This window comes from Xenopus laevis, chromosome 1L, assembly GCF_017654675.1.
Source record: "Xenopus laevis strain J_2021 chromosome 1L, Xenopus_laevis_v10.1, whole genome shotgun sequence".
NCBI classification, from domain to species: domain Eukaryota; kingdom Metazoa; phylum Chordata; class Amphibia; order Anura; family Pipidae; genus Xenopus; species Xenopus laevis.
Window position 1 is genome coordinate 74,424,559 of NC_054371.1, and position 24,094 is coordinate 74,448,652.

At 35.8% G+C, this 24,094-nt stretch overlaps 1 protein-coding gene across 4 annotated transcripts in view; it reads left to right on the top strand.

Moving 5' to 3' along the window:
* LOC108710474 (bifunctional heparan sulfate N-deacetylase/N-sulfotransferase 3) overlaps nt 1-22,160 on the top strand; it is a 144,602-nt gene extending 122,442 nt beyond the window's left edge. For all 4 annotated transcript variants that reach the window (XM_041590446.1, XM_018251613.2, XM_041590451.1 and 1 more), the window contains 6 exons: nt 4,270-4,393; nt 6,519-6,693; nt 13,240-13,410; nt 18,664-18,773; nt 21,288-21,390; nt 21,735-22,160. In XM_041590446.1, the coding sequence (XP_041446380.1) occupies nt 4,270-4,393; nt 6,519-6,693; nt 13,240-13,410; nt 18,664-18,773; nt 21,288-21,390; nt 21,735-21,854 (803 nt within the window). In that variant the 3' untranslated portion in view covers nt 21,855-22,160. The remainder of the gene's footprint in view (nt 1-4,269; nt 4,394-6,518; nt 6,694-13,239; nt 13,411-18,663; nt 18,774-21,287; nt 21,391-21,734) is intronic.
* Nucleotides 22,161-24,094: the final 1,934 nt, after the last annotated feature.

The following is a 24,094-nucleotide window of genomic DNA, read 5'->3' on the forward strand; positions in this document are numbered from 1 at the left end:
CCCCAAATGTTTATATAAAAGTGAAAATATATACATGTAATTTATTTATAATCTGTTTTCGGCATACTTCAGCATATAGTTTAGAACAAGTTTAGCAGTAGAGGCATTTGAGATAATTAGCAGAAGATTATGGAAGCAGAGGGTGAGGGTTTGTTTGGGGAGGTTAATAATAAGCTACTTTCCCCCCAGGAGCATTTAAACCTTTCACTGTCAGCCAGTTTTGATCATCTGTACACAATGGTTGCCAAGCACATTTTCAAAATTTTTTGCTGTTTCAGTGTAGGGACATTTCCTGGGGCAGCTTTTAGCTTAAGCTAATTCTGCTTTCACTAGAAAATATATGTGGTTCTAAATATATTTTAAAAAATCATTGTATAGAAAAATATAACATAAACATATTCTTCTATATGTGTGATAGAAACTGATTTCCTACCTTTACAAACCAATATCAATAGCTCAGAATTACAGGACGACTTTTTCAGTCCATTTTAAGCAAATAATTATAATTTTTTTAAATTATTTTACTATTATATACATTAGCTTGTACTTTTTATTTTTAAAATGAATTCTTTTTAGCAGGCTTAAGATGACTTAAATTAGATCCCAAGAAAGATCCCCAGGTCCCAAGCATTTCATATAATAGATGAAAAACCCACAGGAGTATAAAAAACCAAAAATTTAAATGATTGAATTTTACAACTTGAGCATTCAAGATTTATGAAATGAAGAACATGTAAATAATAATTTGCGATCTAAAAACCGGCATGTTGCGGTAAGAAGTTAATGGGAGGTATAATTTCAAACATACAAACAAAAATGTTAAATTTGGAGCTTTTGGATACTCATTGAAAATGAGTATATAAAAAATAAATTTTTAGGGGCAAATTTACTTATGGTCGAATATCAAGGGTTAATTAACCCTCGATATTCGACTGCCGAATGGAAATCCTTAGACTTTGAATATCGAAGTCGAAGGATTTAGCGCAATTCGTTCGATCGATTAAATCCTTCGAATCGTTCGATTCTAAGGATTTCAATCCATCGATTGAATGATTTTTCTTCAACCAAAAAAAAGCTTGCAAAGCTTATGGGGACCTTCCCCTTAGGTTAACATTGACTTCGGTAGGTTTTAGGTGGCAAACTAGGGGGTCGAAGTTTTTTTTTAAAGAGACAGTACTTCGACTATCGTATGGTCGAATAGTCAACCGATTTTTAGTTCGAATCGTTCGATTCAAAGACGAAGTCGTAGTCGAAGGTTGAAGTAGCCAATTCGATGGTCGAAGTAGTCAAAAAAAACATTCGAAGTTTTTTTTATTCTATTCCTTCACTCAAACTAAGTAAATGGGCCCCCTGGTGTGATTACATTTTTTTTCCTTAGTTACGTTTTTTGTACTCTCAGTATTTTAGTTTTTTCATAAATAAGGTAGCAATTAAGAGTTTTTCCAAGTTTGGAAAAAAAATACTTAAATTTAAATTTTTAAAAATCTGCCTCCTGTAAAAAAGAGGCATGAAACTGTTAAGTAACTTGAGACTTTTTTTTTTAAACTTTTATGATGTCTGCAATGGAAAGCTACTACATTTTTGGAAAAAAGTTTTGAAAAATAAATACTTGAATTCAAATGTTGATGTATGTAGAAGAGGCGTGAAACTTTTTAGTAACTGTTTAATTTAATGTTGTGAAACATATCAGACAAAGAAACTGGGAAATGCACATTCATGATCCAACCTGACTCAAGCACCTGTAATTACAATATGTGGTCAAAGCCCAGTTCCCTAATGTGCCACTCCAGTGAACAAACTCTCCAGTAGAAAATGTCCAAGCCTAGGTGGAAACTGTCTATTCAGTTTCTATAGTTCTGCAATTCAAGCAATTTGATATTCAAGTTTTTTGAGATTTTTAAAGGAGAACTAATCCCTAAATATGAATATGGTTAAAAATGCCATATTTTACATGCTGAACCTATTGTAGCAACCTTAAGTTTCAGCATCTCAATGGCAACAATGATCCAGGACTTCACAGGGGGTCACCATCTTGGAAAGTGTCTGTGACATGCTCAGTGGACTGAGCAGCTGAGAAGCTAAGTTTAGGGGCCATAAAATATTTACAAGAAGAAAATTAGCTTTGTCTGCAGCCACGTAACAAGACTATGCTTAACACGTACCCTCCCCCCCCCACAACAAAAATCTTCAGAGGGGCTCTGTGTTCACAGTAACTCCAGCACGCACAGGAATTGCTGTCCGCATGCCTGCTGCAAAACGTTTGCAGAGGGCAATGATTTTACAGGGAACAGAGCAACTTTAGAGGAAGCAGAACTGGCGGTCCAAGCACCCTGTTTCCCCCCCACACGACCACTGGGCAGGGTTGGACTGGACCCCTCCCCCGTTCTGCTGGGTCCCCCCAAAAAACAAACAGTGGTGGCGAGCGCCAGACCTTGCAAATGTGCGCCAGTGTTTTCAAGTCGTGCCGGCTTTTGCGCATGCATGCAGCTCTGGTGTTTGCACATTCGTGCTGCCATTAGCTCATACGCACATGGGGCCCAGAGTTGCCGCAGGTGGCCCCCAGAGGTTTGGAACTCAGTGGGCCCCCAATGTCCAGTCCGACCCAGCATCTGGGTCTGCTTCTGCTATAGTTACGCCACTAAGTAATTATCTGTATTAAGTACTAATCAGCCTTATAGTGTGACATTTACATTCTGTAAATACAATATATTGTGTGTTGGTCCCTAAGCTCAGTGAGTGACAACAGCACAGAGCATGTGCAGTGAACCAGCAGAAAAGAAGATGGGGAGCTACTTGGGCATCTTTCGTGGCACAGATTTCCCCTGCTTAAGGGCTGTGATTGCCTTGGGCAGGTACAGAAGCCCAAGACATCATGTACAACTTCTCTAGCCTACTTCTTTAGTTAAGATTTAGTTCTCTTTTAAAAGAGTTGAGATTTTAAAGCCTCTTTAAAACAAATGAAACCCTGCGATTTTAATCTGTGATCAACTTTCTTACTGCATTTTGCAATCATGTTTATCACATTCAAGGTTGCTAGAAATGAAGATAGAGACACATTTTGTATGTTTTTTTGTGAAACTGATTTTTTAAATTCTAGTTCTTGAAAATATATGAACCCCCCCATGTCAAATTTCTGTACAATAAGCTCCTACCTATCTAAAATTAATTCATCCTGAATAATCCTGAAACTATAACATCATTAGATGTATTGTATACAGGTACAGTATGTGCTCTATTATCTGGAATGCTTGGGAGCAAGCATTTTCTAGATAATGTTTTTTGTCTATAATTTAGATCACCTTTAAAAACTTTTAAACCCTAAAAAAAACAATATGGATTCATGAAGCTTAGTTAAATTCAAACAGGGATGTTGGGATTCAGCCAGGATTCGGCCTTTTTCAGTAGGATTCGGATTTGGCCGAATCCCTCTGCCCGGCCGAACCGAATACGAATCTTAAAGGAACAGTAACAAAATAAAATGAAAGTGTTTTAAATAATGAAAATATCATGTAATGTTGCACTGCACTGGTAAAACTGATCTGTTTGCTTCAGAAACTCTACTATAGTTCATATCAACAAGCTATGGCGGAAATTGAAAAAAGGCAACGTGGCAAAGGGTAAATAATGGATAACAGATAACACCATTATGTTTTACAGAGTTTACTGCTATCTGATGTGTAACTTGAGCCATTTCTCCTTTGAATGGCTGCCCCCATTGCTACACAGCAGCTTATTTATATAAACAATAGTAGTGTTTCTGAAGCAGACACAGGAGTTTTACCAGTGCAGGAAAACACTGTATTATATTTTTATTACTTTAAAACAATTAAATTTTCTTGTTACTGGTCCTTTAATGTGCATATGCAAATTAGGGGTGGGCAGGGAAATTGCGTGACTTTTTGTCACAAAACAAGGAAGTAAAAAATGTTTTTTCCCTTCCCACCCATAATTTGCATATGCAAATAAGTATTCAGATTCGGATCGGTATTCAGACGAATCTTTCGCGAAGGATTTATGGATTTGCCCGAATCCAAAATAGTGGATGTGGTGCATCCCTACTTTCATATACAAAGTACTGTTTTATTATGACAGAGACAAGTACAGTGTTATTTGCTTTAAATGGATACAATGAAAATGGAGTTCCATCAATTGGAGCTTTTTGGATATTGGGTTTCCAGATAAGAGATCCCATACCTATACATGGATATCTGCCTTTCTTTTTGCAATAAATAATGTTGTCCTTTTTCACCTTGTTTCTGCTGCCCACAGGCACAACAGCTCTGTATTTATTCCTTGTTATGCATCCTTCCATAATCAGTAATTCGCCCAACCCCAAAACATTTGAAGAAATGCAGTTTTTTAATGGGAATAACTACCACAGAGGAGTGGACTGGTAAGTGTGAATGTATTATTTTGCGCTTCTGTTAATAATTCTACCAAGTCATAATCCATACGCCTACACAAAAGGCCAGATAAGGAACAATTGACCGAGAGAACGGTGCAAAAAAAAAAAAATCTTTATAAAACAGCTAAGGCCAGGGGACTCAAACAATAATCAAGTCACAACTGTGTTTCTCAAAACCAGACGCTCTCTTGAGCAAACCAATATGCTACATTATTATAACTACAATAAAAAAGGATGTGTGCTCTCTGTCTCCAGCAGAAATCCGTTCTCTCATTTCCCTCTCTTGTGACTGCAAGATCATAACTAACCAAATATAAAGCTGACTCCCAGCAGACTGCTGTTGTGTTTCAGCAAACTAATGTTCAGATATTATTTATAAAAAAAAAAAAAATGAACAGCGAGAGAAGGTATTCAGGCTACCAAGTCAATCATATTTATCATGGCTTTCTTTTATAGGTCATTTCAGCAACTTTCACAAGTCTGAACTTTATTCCATTAAGTCAATTTATTTTACTTCTGCTGCACATTGATTACTGTTCCTCTATAAAACCTAACTTTTGCTAACCCCGGGAACTAAAACAAGTGCAAGGCACTGCTGCCTCGTGTTGAATTACAAGCAGGAGTTTAATCATTACCTCAGCTATTCTTAGCTGACATCTAATAACTTGCTTTTCTCCACTTAGCTCTTAACATCTGAAGTTAAATTACAACACACATGAGATATGTTGCGAGCCAAGTATTCATAGATTATTATTTTATATAGCCTTATGCCAAGTATGTAGGTGTTTTGCTTTACCACAAAAAATATGACTATAGGGAATAAAACACAGTATTGTAATTCATAAATAGCAGCAGCTGCACTAAGCCTAGATTATTTTAAAATGAAAACAAATAATACAATTTTCATCAAATTTGCAGCCATTAAAAGTAATTCCATAATTTTGGGCACCTTGGACCTATGTAATGACATTATTTTGGGCACCACTGTATTATTTAAGGCTACATCGATTTATTAAGCCCAGAGGGCTTAAACTGTGCTCCAACACCTGCCTAGCAGAGGTGCTAAAAAAGAAAACTTAACAACAAAATAGTGTTGCCCTTTCCAAAAGATTTCTACACCCCCTCAAAACATAGGAAGAAGTTATACTGCAGAATAATGATTTTTCCTGTTTATAAAAATACACTGCACACTGGCTTCAGCTATAAAATACACAATTTATATTTGAAAGGCTGTAACATATAGTATATTTAATCCACTCGTCGCAGCATAACCAATTACCTACTTCCAAGTGATGTATTTTCCTCATGCATAATTGTTTAAAAGGGGTTGTTCACCTTTGCGTTAATTTTTAGTAAGATATAGAGAGTGATATTCTGAGACCATTTGCAATTGGTTTTCATTTTTTATTATCTGTGTTTTTTGAGTTATTTAGCTTTTTATTCAGCAGCTCACGTGCAAGCTGGTTGCTAGAGTCCAGATTCCGCTAGTAACCATGCATTGATTTGAATAAGAGACTGGAATATGAATAGGAAAGGACCTGAATAGAATCAAAAGTAGCAATTACAATAAATAATGAAGACCAGTTAAAAAAGTTGCACAGAATTGGCCATTCTATAACATACTAATAGTTCATTTAAACCACCCCTTTATGGGGCAGATTTATCAAGGGTCGACTTTCGAGTTTATGTGAGTTATTTAAAACTCCCATGAACTCAAATTCAGCCAATTGCAATTTAGTAAAAAAAAATTAAATTTTTGAAACTCTGGTGAATGGGATCGACACGCAAACTCGAATCGAATTTGATTCAAATTTGATTCGAGTTTTTTCTCAGAAAAAACTTGAATGTCAGGAAGGCAACAAACAACTCCAAATGGATCCCATGATACCACCCAAAGGCTAAAAAAGTAATTTGGCAGGTTTAAGGTGGTGAATAGTCGAATTTGAGCTCTTAAAGGGCCAGAGTTTGATAAATTTCGAAAATCAAATTAGAATTTTTTAAGAATTCCCTAGTCGAATTCGACAGTTTTGCCGATAAAAAAAAAACTTGAAAATTAGAATTTTCACTTTGACCCTTGATAAATCTGCCCCTAAATGTATGGTATATTTTTTAGGTATATGGATTTCTTTCCTGTCCCCTCCAATCTTTCCACTGACTTCCTGTTTGAGAAAAGTGCCAACTATTTCCATTCAGAGGAAGCTCCAAAAAGAGTAGCTGCTTTAGTCCCCAAGGCAAAGATTATTACCATTCTCATCGATCCTTCAGATCGAGCATATTCCTGGTACCAGGTAAGTGTACACCACATTTATTATGTGCAGTGTTTTTAATGATCTGTTTAAAACTATATATTTACTTTTATGCAAAAATTATCAGGACAAAAGTCACAAAGAAATGTTAATCAATTGAAGGCTATGCATTTTCTTAAAAATGTTTTTATAACTTCATGTAATTTATGTTAGCCCATAACTAAGTACCTTTGTGGGTACAGAACGCATAGGGCGGATGGAGATGCAAGTATAATTTTTTTTTAACTTTGACTAATAAAGATATATATTTTTAACTAAAATATTTTGGTCCTGTGGATCCGTTTGAGTGCCGGACAGCCCTGCTTCTTTTTCGAATTTCCAGCTTCAGCAGTCACCAGCCAGGGCTAGATTTCAGAATGGGCACATTGCAATTTGAATAACATTCCTAAGTAAAGATCTCACAATGCATCACCAAGATTGGACTGCTATTTTTTCAAAGTGAAGGCAATGTATCATGGGATATATGCATCTGTTTAAAACGGTATTATTTGGATCGACATCGACTATTATATTGTGGGGGTTTTTTGTCTTTTTTTTTTTGCTGGAAACTAAACTGAACATTAATCCAGCCTGGGTAAGCCCACACTCCACCGATACCTACTTATTCTTTTTCCTTTTCTTGCCATCTATCTTTGCATCCTCTTTCCGACCACATTGTAAATAGTAGCAGGGTTTTGTGCTGATGCCACATAACAGAAAATATAGACAGTACCACTCAAAAAATGATAAATCAATCAAAAAAATACAAAAATATTTGTTTGAAAGTTCTTGCAGAGGAATTACTCACAGTTCACCCCAGTCCCGAGGTGCAAGTTCAAAACACTAAATCCAAAAAAGATGTGAGGACCTCCAGTAAAAAAGAAACAATAATGTGTAAAAAATTAGAAAACATTTATTGGGACATAAAAACCTAATGTGTTTTGTGCCTGTTGGGGCACTTACTCATAGGCTTGCCTATGAGTAAGTGCCCCAACAGGCATGAAACGCGTTAGGTTTTTGCAGCTCTCTAACTCTGAGTTAGTCAGAGTTATATTACATTTTTGGTTAACTATTGAAAATATATTGAAACCATTTTTTTTTTTTTGCACAGTCTATCTATTTACCCAGTTTTTATTTGTATACTGAAAAATTCCTTTAATATGCAGTAATATCAGTATCAGTGAAGAATACCAAAACAGGTGGGAAACAGCAGCGCCCGCCGCCCAGGCAAGGGCAGAATGAATAGCATCAGCAAAACATTGCAACGGTACTGAGATTAATTAAGAAGACGAGGCGAGAAGCAGAAAACTGAACTCCAGAAACACGTGACATTGCAACATTAATATCACTTAAATAATTAGTGAAAATTCTGCAAGCAAAGCTGCTCTGAATATCAGGTGCTTGCAGCGCAGTTACAAGGCATGTAAATAGCCTCATTTAGGTTTAAACAGAACCAAGAGCATATAGAAAATGCCAGTTCAGCATATTATATATCATAAAAAAACATAAAATATGTGCAAGGTTGTACATGTATTACCTCCATATGACTGTGTTTTACTATACTGAGGGTTTTTAAGCATACTAATAGGAATTTAAAATAATGCTGTCTGTAAGGATAAAAAAATATTACAGATTCACATTACAAAAATGTTGGGTTTTCCCATAATAAGAAGTAAAATACACACTTATGTTCAACATGAGTCAAATAAATCTGATTTTATTAAAAACTATTTTCTGCCATATCTTTTAAATTGAATTATTACATTTTTCTTTGTTTTCTTTATTTTTCTGTTATAACATATCATTGTTTATGGTTTACGTTTTACCCTTAGTGCTTATTCCAATACTTAATTACTGTCTTTGATTTATAAATAGGAGGGATCATTTACAAAGCTTGGGGCAGGGTTCAAAAAATAGTCATTATAGTTTATATGCTTTGCACCCTGCCTTGAAGGCAGCCTATGGAAGTTTCAGGTTATTCCAGAGTGGAGCAGAAACAGCTACACCTTTAAATTAACTTGTAGCATAATACAGAGAGTGATATTTTGAGACAATTTGCAATTGGTTTTCATTTTTGATTATGTGTGGTTTTTGAGTTATTTAGCTTTTTAGCAGCTTTCCAATTTGGAATGTCAGCAATCTGGTTGCTAAGGTCCATATTACCCTAGCAACCATGCATTGATTTGAATAAAAGACTGAAATAGTAATAGGAGAGGACCTGAATAAAAAGATGATTAATCAAAAGAAGCAATAAATTTGTAGCCTTACAGAGCATTTGTTTTTAGATGGGGTCTGGTACTTCCATTTAAAAGTTGGAGTCAGAACAAGAAGGTAAATAATTCAAAACTATGGAAAATAAATAATGAAGGTCAATTAAAAAGTTGCTCAAAATTGTTTCTTGCAAAAAACATTTCTCTGTGTTCCGAAATGTTTTTTTTTTCTAGTAAAATGAGGGGGAAATTACATAAAAATTATAACTCCCATTAATATAGCATGTAATTGTGACAAGCATTTACGTTATTTGACAATTGTGAGATGCCAGGCTATGCCTCTCCTTTAAAGACAGACAAATCTTGAATCCTAGCATATGGCCATGCTGTGCATTGCAGTTGCTTTGTTAACCTCATTAACACTATAGACACATCTTGATTCCCAGCATATGGCCATGCTGTGCATTAAAGTTGCTTTGTTAACCTCATTGACACTAACCCCCCTTTGACAAAGCTGTTGCCTTATCATGTTGCATTCAATCTTAAAGGGTAAATAAAGCCTCTGAAAAGAACTGGAAAATGGATTTAATAGCTTTTAAAAGCTACCTAGAATAAGTGGTTCTGTTTATGGTCAGGTGTGCACTATATTAAAGAAACTTAAATTTGAGCCCTGTTTATAAGTATCTTAATTGCAAATGTTTATGAAAATATATTGGCATAAATTATTCTTCTCTTGGAGACATTTAAGTTTTATTGTGGCTTTGCTAGAAACCATAATAAATACATAATTAATGAGATGGTTAGAGAGAGGTGCCTAAGCTTATTAAGGGTATGGGGGACTTGAGGTTATGGAAAATACCTTTTAAGACAATGGCGAGGAGGTCCAGGGTTTTTTTTCAGGGAGTTCCATTCCTAAAGTAAGGTGCAGGGTTCTTTAAGATAAGGGAACTGAAATGATGAGGTTATAATAGGTAATTCTACAGATAAGTGTAATAATTTTAGATTACTTTTAGTTGCTAAACAAGGTGACTGTTTAAAGGAGAAGGAAAGGCTTGCTGCACTTGGGGGTGCCAAATGGTAGGCACCCCCCTGGTGCTCACTGGTATAACCCCGAGACGGTGCAGTTTTCTGCTGATAGGAGCACCGGCCCAGGGTTTCAGGTAAGTCAATACAATCACTTGGGGGTGCCTAACATTTGGCACCCCCGAGTGCACCAAGCCTTTTTTTCTTCTTTAATTATGTAGTTCCTGTATGCTATCTGTAAGCTGTGGAGAAGTTGTTACAATTTGTAACATCAGTGTTTAGTCCCTCCTTCCCTGCAAGGATTTCAAATGATGCAGAAAGAGAAGAACTGTTAAACAGCTGGATTTCAGGATAGAAAATGTCATTTATTGATACTTTTTAAAGAAACTGGTAACTGTGATGGGTATATTAGGGGTTTCTGTGTTATGTGGGCCTTTTTATTAAATTTTGGTTTGGAAGCTGGAGTTCCCCTTTAAGCAACACATACATTTGCTTCACTGTGAGGGAGGTGAGGTTATGGAATGCTCTGCTGGGTGATGTTGTGATGGCAGGTCAGCTAATACTATTAATAGGGACCTGGATGGGTATAATATCCAAAGCTACAGTAATATCAGGGGCTATCCCTATCGTTAGTTTTGTGTGTGTGTGTATGTCAAGTGGATGCAATGCAAGATTTCTATTTTTATCTCCATTCTCCTCTTTTCTATCTGTCTCTTAGTAAGATCACTGTTTGCTTGAGATATGTTGCAAATTGTACAAATCTTGAACGACTGTTTCAATCATGGAGGTGATAGCACAGAATCATTTAACCTTTATGAATTCTGGAGAGTGGAGAAGTAAGACAATCCATTTAGAGAATGCTTGGCCATTGATCTTATAAACCCGAGCAGGTTCAAAACCGTATTGGTTATCGCACAGGAAAGGCTTCACCAATTCCCCTCTTCACATCACCGTTTGCATATATACAACTGAGCTGCTTCATGCTGCTAAATGGTACTGTACATCCCATGGTTTCAGGTGTAAGAACACAAACCCTCTGGTATAGGAATGAAACAAATGGCTCTGTAGAACAAGCAGTAAATAGTTGCCCCCCTTCATGTAGTTAAAAGTGTCAAAGGCAGGTTGCCCCAAAATCTCCTTTTAACGGTTTGAGCTACAATGACATTTTTATTTTCAGTAGGGCCCATTTTGATCATGCCCAAAACAAAAATATTTTACTGGTAACTTGGCTCTGAAACATTCCGTGTAGAACGTGTGTTTTACATCTCTTTTTATAGAGCAAATTAAGTATAATTACAGTTGTTCGTTGACTATTTAACCAACAAGAAAAGAACATATGTACAAATTAGAGCCTTTCAAATAAGAGCCATTGTAACACCTCCATAACCAAAGAGCTTTTAGCAAGAGCACGTGTAACAATGTGTTGTTCTACAATGCTTGGCTTAGCATAAAATTGAAAATGTGCGTTACTTTCTTCACAACAACACTAGATAATGAGGTTTTATATGTCTCTAGCATTCCTTAGACAGATTTACACCTTCTCATTAAATGCGACTTGAGAGCTTGACCTGCATTTCTCACATTAATGATCATAAATCTAAAAATGTTATACTAGGTTAGGTGGTAAACAAGGCACCTGAATTCAGAGCATGATCATTACATTAAATCAGAGCTGTCTTTTTTAATAGAAACAAGCACCAGGAATCCTGCAGTCTTTTCAGTTTTAACCTGTCACACATAGACCAGCCTTGCAATTAATGATCCACTTCAGTTTGGTCATTTCATAAAAGAATACGTCTGTGCTTTAACAGTGCGTTACTGTTGTAATTGTGAACAACAATTTGTAACTTTCACAGCTGTGCTTTAAAGTATCTAGGTCTCCATAGAAACAGTACATGTGCTGTTTGCCAGAAGCAATTTTCCTTTGTATTCTTCCCTTCCTAGTCATAAAATCTGAAGCTATTGCTGAAAGTATAAAAAAGACAGACTCCAAGAAACATTCAGGTTCATTTGCTTAGAGCAGGGCTGCAAGTGCTGGAGCACTAAAGGGTTCTCTCACCATTGGCATCACTGCTCATGGTCCATGCTGTTGCATTCAGTGTAGTGGGCCAGACTGAAATTCCAGTGTAAAGTACATCACTGCCAGTGGCAAGACAGAATTCTATTTAAAGGCTTGTTCACCTTTAATTGAACTTTTAGTATGTCATAGAATGATCAATTCTAAGTAACTTTGCAATTGGTCTTCAGTATTTATTTTATCTATAGTTTTTAGTGCAGCACCCCGGTAGTTACGCCCCTGTGCATGCTACACAACATGGCCACTCCACCAGGAGCTCCCTTCCATTGCAGGTAGCCCAGCGATTGTCAACCAGAGTGCGGGAAACTATTTTAGGGTGAAAATTGCCCTTTGAATCCAAATCTTTTACCGCCACTGAGTGTTAACCCAAGTAATATGGGCACAGTAGAGTTTTTTTAGGAAATGCAATAATCAGATATTAAAACTGTATTCATTATATTATAGATATTATAATGATGGAGTATAGACTGTATATCCGTGGAATGAGTCTCTGCATACCATGAGATATGTACAGGTATGGGACCTATTATCCAGAATGCTCGGGACCTGGGGCTTTCCGGATAACGGGTCTTTCCCTAATTTAGAACTTCATACCTTAATTCTTTTAGAAAATCTTTAAATAAACCCAATATGCTGGTTTTGCTTCTAATAAGGATTAATTATATCTTAGCTGGGATCAAGTATAAAGTACTGTTTTATTATCACAGAGAAAAAGAAAATGGTTTTTAAAATTTTGTATTATTTGATTATAATGGAGTCTATGGGAGACGGCCTTTCCGTAATTCGAAACTTTCTGGATATCAGGTTTCCGGATAACGGATCCTATACCTGTACTTGTGTAGTTAATGTGGGTTTCTGCCAACATGGAGCGCTACAGTAAAGTAACACTTTTTAATCACCATTTGATCAAGATTTGCAAGTTCTTCTCGTTTGTGCCCTTACTAACCAAAAGCATTCTGGAAATTGTAATTCACATTAAAATAAAGAATAGCGCAGTAAAAATAACCCAAATGCATGTATGGCAATAATGCCTGCTGGATACTGTAATTCAGAAAATTATGCTAGAGATAGAGGAAATAGGGATAGAGATCCCTGAACATTTCTAATTATCTGCAGTAGGAATCAGTAGACATGTATTAAACACAGGAAGGGTCACTAATTCTAAGATCATGCTTTGCTTCATTATGTTTTTTATGAAATGTATTAAAAGCTTCTAATCGTCAAATAATTTTTTTGCAGCATCAAAGAGCGCATCAGGATTCTACTGCTCTAAAATTCAGTTTCTATGAAGTAATAACTGCTGGATCCCATTCTCCAGCCCATCTTAAGTCTCTTCAAAGGAAATGCCTGGTTCCTGGTTGGTACACAATTCATATAAAGAAATGGCTGGAGTATTTCCCTCCTTCGCAGGTATGTTAAGCAGCAAAGTTAATTGCAATGATTGGAATACAGATACATATCATATACAGAATCCTCTGGACCTGGTGTTTTCCGGATAACAGACCAGTAATTTGGATCTTCATACATTAGGGGGCACATTTACTTAGCTCGAGTGAAGGATTAGAATTAGAAGTATTTTTTTTGGCTACTTCGACCATCGAATTGGCTACTTCGACCTTCGACTCGAACGATTCAAAGTAAAAATTTTGTTAGCATCATTACATAACATCATTAAATAACCCCTAAGTCTGCTAAAAGAATTTAAATAGCAAATAAACGCATTAGGATTGTTTTGACACCAATATGGATGTATGCAACTTAGTTACTATTAAGTACAACATACTATTTTATTATTTATCATAATAGACAAATAGGAAATCATTTTTGACATTTGTTTTAATTGGACTCTATGGGAGAGCCATAATTTGGAACTCTCTGTATAAGGGATTTCATACCTCTACAAACAGTGCACTTATAAATCAATGATATTTTAAGGTTCCTTGTTTGAAAACATGACATAAATATTAAAAAAAAATATTGATCAAAATCTTTTTTTGTACCTTGTTAAATTGCCAGTGCTGACATCCATAACTATGTTAAAAGAAACATTTTGACGTTTAAATTTTGACTATACATTGAATGCAACTAATGTTCTTCCTTAGAGGGTTTATTAATTAAGCACTTGCTATATCAACAGCTGTATAATTGTTAACAAGTTCTTCAACAAAAATTAACTTGAAAACAAACTCATCAATAATAACAAAGAATACTTTTTCTGCAAGAACAATATACACTGTGGTAGGGTTCAGAAAAGTAGCAGATAGCTATCAAAATCAATAAACTAAGGTGCAAAAAGCTTTCAAATATCTAGTACTTCTCAACAATATGTCAGAAATGGTGCTTGGAGGTAATATATCATTTTGACTCTAAGACACATCCAGAGACAGACAACGCAAGCCAAGATGACAGCTCCATTCTGTGTTTGTATATCTGTCTAATCAGTTTGGGCACATTGCTAGGTGGATCTCTATCTACTGCTTTCAAATCTAGAAATGTAAATATTAAAGACACCTGAAGCTGCAAACTGGAAAACATTCTGCTACAAAAGAAACATGCTCTTAAAGCAGTTTGTACAATACTGCATTACCTCTAGAAAAAAACAAAACATTATCCTATTTCTTTGATTTTAACAGAAAACAGATTGCTGCCACAAATAACGATACAAACCTCTAGATATGTATATAAAAAGCAACACTAAACTAAACCTCAAATTTATCTGGTTGACAAAAACTCCAAATTTTGGGGGAAAAAACTTAATTTTTTAGAGATGTATTATATCCTGATGCTGCAAAAATCTTTTATCTCAGACCTGTCAAGTTTATGTATAAGTCAATGGGAGAGGCACCTATCTCAATTTGAAGTTATAGTGGGAAAAAAGCATGAAAATTTTCAGGGTTTTTGCTAGATTTTATCAGGTTTTTACCCGATCCAATTTATTTGAGTTATATTATTAATAAATAAGGCAAAATCTGGCATGGGTTTTTGGTCAAGCTTTTTTTTTTTTTATTTTAATTATGAGATATATTCGGATTTTAGGGAATAACCCCCTCCAGTGTAAGCACAGACATAAAGGGGCTAATTTACTAACCCATGTTCTAAATTGCACCATATCTATAGAAATAAGTCAAATCAACTGGACTTGCTGTGTTTTTCTTGAAGACGTTTCATCAGTGATTCAACTGGCTTTTTCAATTCAGAATAACCTGTACATAGGATCTTGCTTCGATATATATCCTCTGGAATATTGCTCCCAGGGGTGCTTCGCCAATGAGGCGAGTTGAGGCTGTCAACTCAGGCGGCAGCGCCCCACTAGGTACCAGGGGCAGCAAAAATGCTGCTCCTGGTAATTTAAGAGCGAATTGTCGGGGGAGGGGGGCCTCAGGCGGCGGAGGGGCCAAGATCGCCCCTGGTTGCTCCAATCAGCATAATCTGTTTATCATAATGCACAATGGTGTCATTAAGTTAGGTGTAGTTTTAAAAAACTCCCATGAATTAATTTATTTAGGTGTTGATTGTATTAGCAAGATTGGAGCATTGATGTGTTATTAAACCTTCCAGGGAGACGGAAGGTTGGACTGCTAAATCCAGATTCTAGACCGGGAGAGCGACTGGTTCAAAAGAGGTGTTAAAGAAGCCCATATATGTAAAAACGGAAAAATCGAAAAATCAACAATTAAATCCTTAGAATCGAACGATTCAAAGGATTTTTATGCTTCACTTGAAGACAAAGGGGTGGAGCCCCGAAACGTTGCACCACTGCAGTAAAACTTTTGCAAGGGCTTGCCCTGCAGACACAAGTCTCGTGTGCTAGTGTGGTTATTTTCGAAGGATTTTAATCCACCGATCAAACGATTTTCCTTCGATCAGAAATTGCTAGGAAAGCCTATGGGGACCTTTCCCATAGGCTAACATTGGTACTCGGTAGGTTCTAGGTGGTCTTGTAAGTGGTCGAAATTTTTTTTAAGAGACAGTACTTCCAATATCAAATGGTCAAATGATTTTTAGTTTGAATCGTTCGATTCGAAGTGGTAGTCGAAGGTCGAAGTAGCCAAAAAAAAATTATTCAAAATTCGAAGTATTTTTCATTCTAATCCTTCACTCCAGCTAAGTAAATGTGCCCCCTATTGTCTGCCACATACAATTCTGTTTTGGCACCTCTCCCTGAAAGGTTTAATAACACATCAAAGCTTCAATCTTTCTAATACAATCAACACCTAACTAAATGAATTCATGGGAGTTTCTTTAAAACTCCCATCAATTCCCATGAACTTGAAATTCAACCAATCAAAATTTATTGAAAAAAATCGAATTTTCTAAAACTCAAATTGAATTTTAACAGTTCCCTAGTCAAATTTGAAAGTTTTGGCCATAAAAATCTCAGACCTGTCGAGTTCATTTATAAGTCAATGGGAGAGGCAATGGTTTTAGGGTAAAAACTCAAAAAAATATTTGGGAAAAAAGCCTGAAAAATTCGTACATTTCAGGGTTTTTGCTAGATTTTAATGGGTTTTACCTGATCCAATTTGTAATCAAAATGTATTGAAAAAAAAAAAAAAATTTCTAAAGTCGGGTGAATAGGATCTACCCGAATTCGATACAAGTTTCCCCCCCCCCCCGAAAAAAAACTTGAATGTCAGGAAGGCTGCAAACAACTCCACATTGATCCGAGGACGTCTCCCATTAACTAAAACAGCAGTTCGGCAGGTTTTAGGTGGCGAATAGTCGAATTTGAGTTCTTAAAGGGCCAGAATATGATAAATCAAAAACTCTAGTTGAATTTTAACAGTTCCCTAGTCAAATTTGACAGTTTTTGCCATAAAAAACACTTGAAAATTCAAATTTCAATTTTCAATTCGACCCTTGATAAATCTGTCCATAAATAAACCCGATAGAATTGTATTAGCTCTAATAATCATTAATTATATCTTAGTGGGCATAAAAGGACATGATTTTTAAATTTTTTAATTATTTGGCTATAATGATGTCTATGGGAAATGGCCTAACCGTAATTCAGCACTTTCTGGATAATGGGTTTCAGGATAAAGGATCCCATACGTGCATTTTGTCCCCAAAATATCTTAATGCATTACCTACCTTGTGATTTTGCTTGCAATTTCTAACATGTATTTTACTTATCCTATGGGAAGAAGTCAGCAGGGGTTTATTACAGATATGATCAATACACATAAACAGCAATGGAAATATACAGGGATAACTGAAGAAGTTTAATCGTCTGTACAGAGAGTTTTCAGTGTATATTGGCCCCAACAGAATTGAAGAGGCCCCTACAATTAGTGATTGCAAATCTTACTCAAGTGAATAACATGACCCCAATGTATCCAAGAGACATTGTATGAAATGTCAGGCCTTCAGCGTTTTTTATACTTGTCTACAGTTTGGAAGATGTTTTCCTTACCTTTTCAATTAAATGGCTTATAATTTATGTTTATAATACCTTCTCCATTGCCGTATGATGAAGTGTAACCATAAATTAAGCTGTATGAATGTATGCTATATGTTTCAAAGCAATAACTTCAGGTTAAAGTCTAACATTTGTAACTCACCTGAATAATAAATGGTGCAATCCCTGTCAAATTGAAATGTTATTTAAAGGCATTACCAGCCATTGATATGAAGTGACCCTGAAAAATTTACTGTGACCCGACAGTACAGGTCTTACATTTCATTAAAGCCAGTACATGCCAACCAAGGACAAGTCTCATGGCAGATTAACATACAAAAAAGCAGCATTGGTGATATAGTATAAAATACATCAGTTAATAATGTAAATTAAGTAATTATAATAATGTGCAATAAAATGTTTCCACAGTCCTTATATTAGCCCTTTGGCTCTTATTAGAACATTCAGCTAGAGATACAAAACCCGTCTCATAATTACAGAGAATATGAAATAGCAATGTAATCCAGATGCTAAAATGATACTAAAATTTCCGGAAATTTACATTTTTAAAAGTTTTTGTGCTACAGAAAAATAATATTGGGTTTTTATATATTAATTTCTAGTCTCTGAAATTCCACACAATTTGGGGGTTATTTAACAAAATCCGAATTGTTTTTTTTAAATAAAAAAAGTCTGACCAAACTAGAATCCACAATATGCCTTTATTTATCAAAAAAAAACTGGAAACAATTCAATAATCACAACTTTTTTGGATTGTTGTGCGAAAAAAAAAAGAATTTTTGGATTTGACACCCGAAAAGTCAGAATTTTTTGTGAAATAGGCACAAAAAAAGCAGGAAATGTTTGGATTATTGTACGAAACCCAGCGCAGACAATAATATCTTCAAATTGCAAATAGGACCTCTGCCATTGACTTGTACAGGACCTCGAGAGGTTGAATATGGGTTTTTTTTGGATTCAAACTTTTTGCAGCCCCAGGGTACAGAATAAATCTCGAAAAATTTGAGGTTATTCTTCCACTAAAATTTTTTCAGTTTTTTAGCATTCGGACTTTAATAAATAACCCGCCTTAATGTTCTCTTAGACAAAAACTTTGTCAAGTAAAGAAATATTTTTTATTATTTTAGTTAATATGTATACTTGTGAAAATAAAACAAGTCCTTCAAATGCACTCTGATCACATGCACAATATAATATTTTCTAGACATTTAAATTGGGTTTTAACTGATTTTGTTTTGTAGTTTCACATTGTTGATGGACAACAACTACGGTCGGATCCTGCAAATGCCATGGAGGAAGTTCAAAAGTTTTTAGGAGTTTCTCCATATTATAACTACTCCGACGCACTGGCGTAAGTTTAACAGTTCGCTAAATAAAATAAGTGCAAATTGCTTATTTAGTGTAATTTTGCCCCATGTAAATAACCTATGGCAACCAGCAATGACCCATGATTAGCCTACTGAAGTTAGAAAAATGAATATTGACAGTTGCTAAACTTTACTGCACTGGGACATATTTGTGCTGACAGATGTTGCCAACTGCATGTACAATTTGTTGATGACAGATAGCTCATCATGTCCTAACATGTTACTTCATTTTCCAGATATTCATTGGGGCAAATTCACTAAGATTCGTAGTTGCGCCAGGCGTAACTTCGGCGCACTTCGCCAGGCGTAGTTTCGCCAGCACTCCGCAAATTCACTAAAATCCGAAGTTGCGCTCAGGGGTAGCGTAAGGTTGTGAAGTTGCGCTAGCGTTGATTCGCTAAGCGAAGCGAAGTTATGCTAGCGATGGTTAATTTGCATACGGCGCCAAATTCAAATTTCAATGGAGGAATACGTACAATCACTACAAATGCCTGGGAAACCTTCAAAACATCAAATAAAAAGTTTTTTTGCCCTACACATGTACCCACTGTATAGTTAAGTTGCCATGAGTTAGGAAATGTAGAGGGGAAGGAGGGGAGCCCCAAAAAATTTTTCCATCTTTTTCAGCCTATCACCCATAATATAGAAAAAATGTTAGCGTTTTTTGGGACTTAGAAAAAATTTGAACTTTTTTTGAAGCAATCCCTATCTACTCTATTCGCTTGCCTGGTCTGAGGTGGCGAAGGAAGTCTAGCGTAAAAAGGTAGTGTTCAGTACAATGCGCGCGTTAGTGAATTTGCGTAGTTACGTCCATTGCGAAAATTCAACAGGCGTAAGGGTGCAAAGTAACACTAGCGAATTTACGCCAGCGTTCGTTAGTCAATTTGCGAAGTAACGAAAATGACCAACGCTAGCGAATTGACGCTAGCGTTCGGCGCTTAGTGAATTTGCCCCATATAGAGATTCATAAACTAGTGGCCAATGTCATTAATAGATAAAGAAGATGGAACTCAAACTATAGATAACAGTAACTACTGGTGAACAAACCTTAAAGGGATGGTTTACCTTTAAGTTAACTTTTAGTATGTTATAGAATGGTCACTTCTAAGCAACTTTTACTTTGACCTTCATTATTTATTTTTTATAGTTTTTTTTAATTATTTGCTCTCCTCTTCTGACTTTTCCCAGCTTTCAAATGGGGGTCACTGACCCCATCTTAAAAAACAGATGCTCTGTTAGGCTACAAAAGTAGTGTTAAAAAATTAATATCAATTGCAAGTTTTCTCAGAACATCACTCTCAAAATGTATGTAAACGTGAACAACCCCTTTAAAAAGGAAGAATAGCAAAGTTTACTTAAGAGCATTAAACTGATCATCACATTGATGCAAAAGTATACAATCTAAGATTACACGGAATTATAAAGCTTTTTAATAGGGATAGGCAAATTTCACCCATTTCGTTTTGCCAAAAAATCGCCACCAGCGAAATGTCGCAGACGCCCATTATATTCTATTTATGGGCGTTTTTTTTTTTTTTTACGCACGCTGCCATACAAGTCTATGGGCGTCATTTTTTCGGCGAAACAAGGCGAAAAAATTTGCCCATCCCTACTTTTTAATGAATTCTGGTGTATTTTTAATGAGAATTTTGGTGTAAAAAGAGGCGCTGTCTTGAAGAAGAATGCTTAAAAAACATTCCCATAGCAACCAATAAGATGTTTGCTTTTATACAGGTGACCAGTAAATCTGCTGATTGGTTGCTATAGGTTACTGCTCTTGGGCAAACTTAGTGCCTTTTATTACATAACCCCCATAGAGTGCTGATTTTTACATTTGTTTTTCAAATAACTTGAATGCATTACTCTTATGTCTGAAATATTAGACACCTGAAGCTATAAACTGGAAATAATTTTGCTACAAAAGTAATAGGATTTTACTTCAGTTTGTACAATACTGCATTACCTAGAAAAAAAACTTCTATTTTATCAGGAAAGAATCTGCTGTCACAAATAGCAATGCAAATCTCTATATAAAAAACACACCCGTAGCATGAAGTATATTTTCCTCTATAAGCAACCAATTAGATGTTTGCTTACAGGTGACCAGTAAATGCTACCTGCTAATTGGTTGCTATAGGTTACTGCTCTTGGGCAAACTTAGTGCCTTTTATTACATAACCCCCATAGAGTATTGCTTTTTACAATTTCTTTTTTCAAATAACTTGAGAGAGGAAGTATGATTGAAACATATCCATATACAGTATTGCTCTCTATCTGACAGTGACAAATACTGTATATATAAGGATAACTTTTCATATCTTTGAGATTATAATCATATACTCTTGTAACTGAGAAAATACAAAGAAAAAATATATAAGGGTTTTTCCTTTAGAAAATATTACCTATTCACGTTAGCTTTATAGTGTTTTGGAGCAAGGCAAGTTCTAACTATTTGTCATCATAAGGAGCTTATTATTTATCAGATTTTGTGCCTTTAGATTTGATTCTCAAAAAGGATTTTGGTGCCAAGTTTTGGAAGAAGGAAAAACGAAATGTCTTGGAAAGAGCAAAGGTAGAAAATACCCTCCAATGGATTCAGAGGTGAGGCTTATCATGGTTTATGTCTATATCAACAGATAATAACATAGACATAAATATATGTAAGTGTTTCTGTTACTTCAGAAAACACTTGATTTGCATAAATGCAAATAATTGGACAAACTCTGCTCAAAATCTATGGCATCACACATTGCTATCTATATATGAGATACTGTACAGATGTTAATATGAGAAATTGGTATGTATTTCCATCAAAATCAGCAACTAGAACTTATACTATTGATGTTTTCATAAAGATAATTACAGGCATGATACCTTTTTATAGGAAGTTCATTGTATTTGGCTTTCAACATTGATCTTTCTTTTTGCTTTCTATGACTATACAGTGCAGAGCATTTCTATCAAGTTATTATCAAGATCACAATGTGGAATTGTCAAAACTTTTGCACAGATTGGGACAACCACTACCATCCTGGTTGCGGCAAGAGCTTCAGAAAGTCAGATAGCACGATTTAAGATCAAACTTTTCAGTCGTTACTACAAAGATTACTGCATTCTTTTTCCAGACCAACTAAATATCAACCTACAGTTAACCATGAAAAGCTCCATATTCCATATGCTGGCATGTGGCTGGAAACTACATTTTCTTCAAAAATATCAGACTGTGGCCTTTTTCTCCAAACCCTTTTTAGTGTCTGTGATGGACTGTGTTTGGCAGATGCATAAAGGAACACAAATAGAACATTTACAGTATCCAAAATGTCAAATAACTTGGTAGCCTGATTTTCAAAATAAATATTTTTTTATTTTAATACGCTGTCACTCTTTGCTTTGTATATGTATAGTACATATCTGAAGTTGCCTCCTGATTCCACACCAGCAATCAGATCAATCCCTGGATTAGTTTATATTATGGTAAATAAAAGGGGGCTATATAAAGGGGCTGGGGGTCATGTAAAAGACAAACTTAACTTCAGAGCAACTTATTCTTGGAGCAGAGGGCACATTATCATTTAAGACCCTTAAGATTGACTGGTATGTGTTCATACTGTAGTGAGGCAGTTGTATGAAAGAGTTATGAAAGAGGACCCCCTATGGCAATGATCCCCAACCAGTAGCTCGTGAGCAACATGTTGCTCTCCAACCCCTTGGATGTTGCTTCCAGTGGCCTCAAAGCAGGAGCTTGTTTTTGAATTCTAGGCTTTGGTTTCATAAAAACCAGGTGCACTGCCAAACAGAGCCTCAATGTAGGTTGACAATCCACATAGGGGCTACCAAATGGCCAAACACAGCACTTATTTGGCACCCCAAGAACATTTTTCATGCTAGCGTTGTTCCCCAACTCCTTTTACTTCGGAATGTTGCTCACGGGTTGAAAAGGTTGGGGATCTCTGCACTATGGATTGGTTGGTTTTATGAAATGAAGATTTGTTTCAGTGCCCCTAAGCCAGGGTGACTTTGTGGAGGGAGAGAATCAGTGAGACTTATTCTTATACATAATGGAGTGACCCAGAACAGTTGTGATACACACAGTACCTTGGAGTGTCACAGGAACTTTCATAAAGGGGCATATTTACTAAAGAGGCAAACTGGTAGTAGCTAGCGAAAATTCACCAAAATGACAATCCACAGGGATATTTACTAACAGGCATAGAGGACAATTCGCTAGCGAAAGTGCTCAGTGCTAACAAAGTTTTGCTCCTTTTCGCCAGACGAATTTTCACTCAGGCGAAAGATTGTTACTCTGCAAATTCATCAAAGTGCAAACTTTCCAGTACGTTACCCTTTTCACCAGAGTCTGCCTTGCCAGGTTATACGTGGCGAATTGATAAGATGAAGCTACATCTTCAACAATCTTATGTCAGAGACATCATATCCTGTATGGCGAAAAGTTATAAAAAAAAAAAAACGACTAAACGCTGGCGTTTTTTCATATTTTATTGTGGGCTTATGTTTAAAAGTTATAACTGTTAAATATTTTTTTTTTGGTATTTTTTTAACCATTTGAAGCTCATTCCACATTTGGTTTAGGGTGGACTCATGCCTAGGACAATAGAGCATCTCTTTTGTCTTTCTTCTGCTTCCTTGGACATTTTTAATAAGTGGCAACTTCCAGCAATTTCACCAACAATCACTAATAAAGACATATATACTGTATGACCTATATGTACCCACCATATTTAGATTGACATAAGTATGTTAACTATGTTTCGTTAGGAAGAAAGTAAGGCTATCGAACATTCTCTTACAAATGTCAGCACTGATCAATTTACGGTACGCCAGAGTTCATCTGTGAAGACGAAACTTAGCATTTTGATGAATGAGTGTATTTGCTGCAAATTAATGTTAGTAAAGTTGTGCAAAGTGTGGCCGAACCTTTTGAAGTGAAAATTCGCCCTTTAGTAAATTTGCCCCAAAGAGAGAAGGGAAGTAAAGTGGAAGCAGTTAGAAAGCATGAAAACAAAGGTAAAGTGGTGAAAGTTGAATGGAAAAAAAAGTATTTCAGTTCTGTAGGTCACTACTGCCAGGATACATAGAAAGGGAGGAGCTGTGGTCTGGATACGGAATCTTTCTGTAATTTGGATCTTCATACTTTATGGGGCAGATTTATTTAACCCGAAAATTTCATGTTTTTGGGGGGGTTTTTCAGTCAAAACTCGAATTTAATAAAAATAAAAACAAAAACTTTAAATTTTTCTGGGTTAAGGCAGAGGTACCTTGTTAATAGCCTTCATGATGTTCGAGT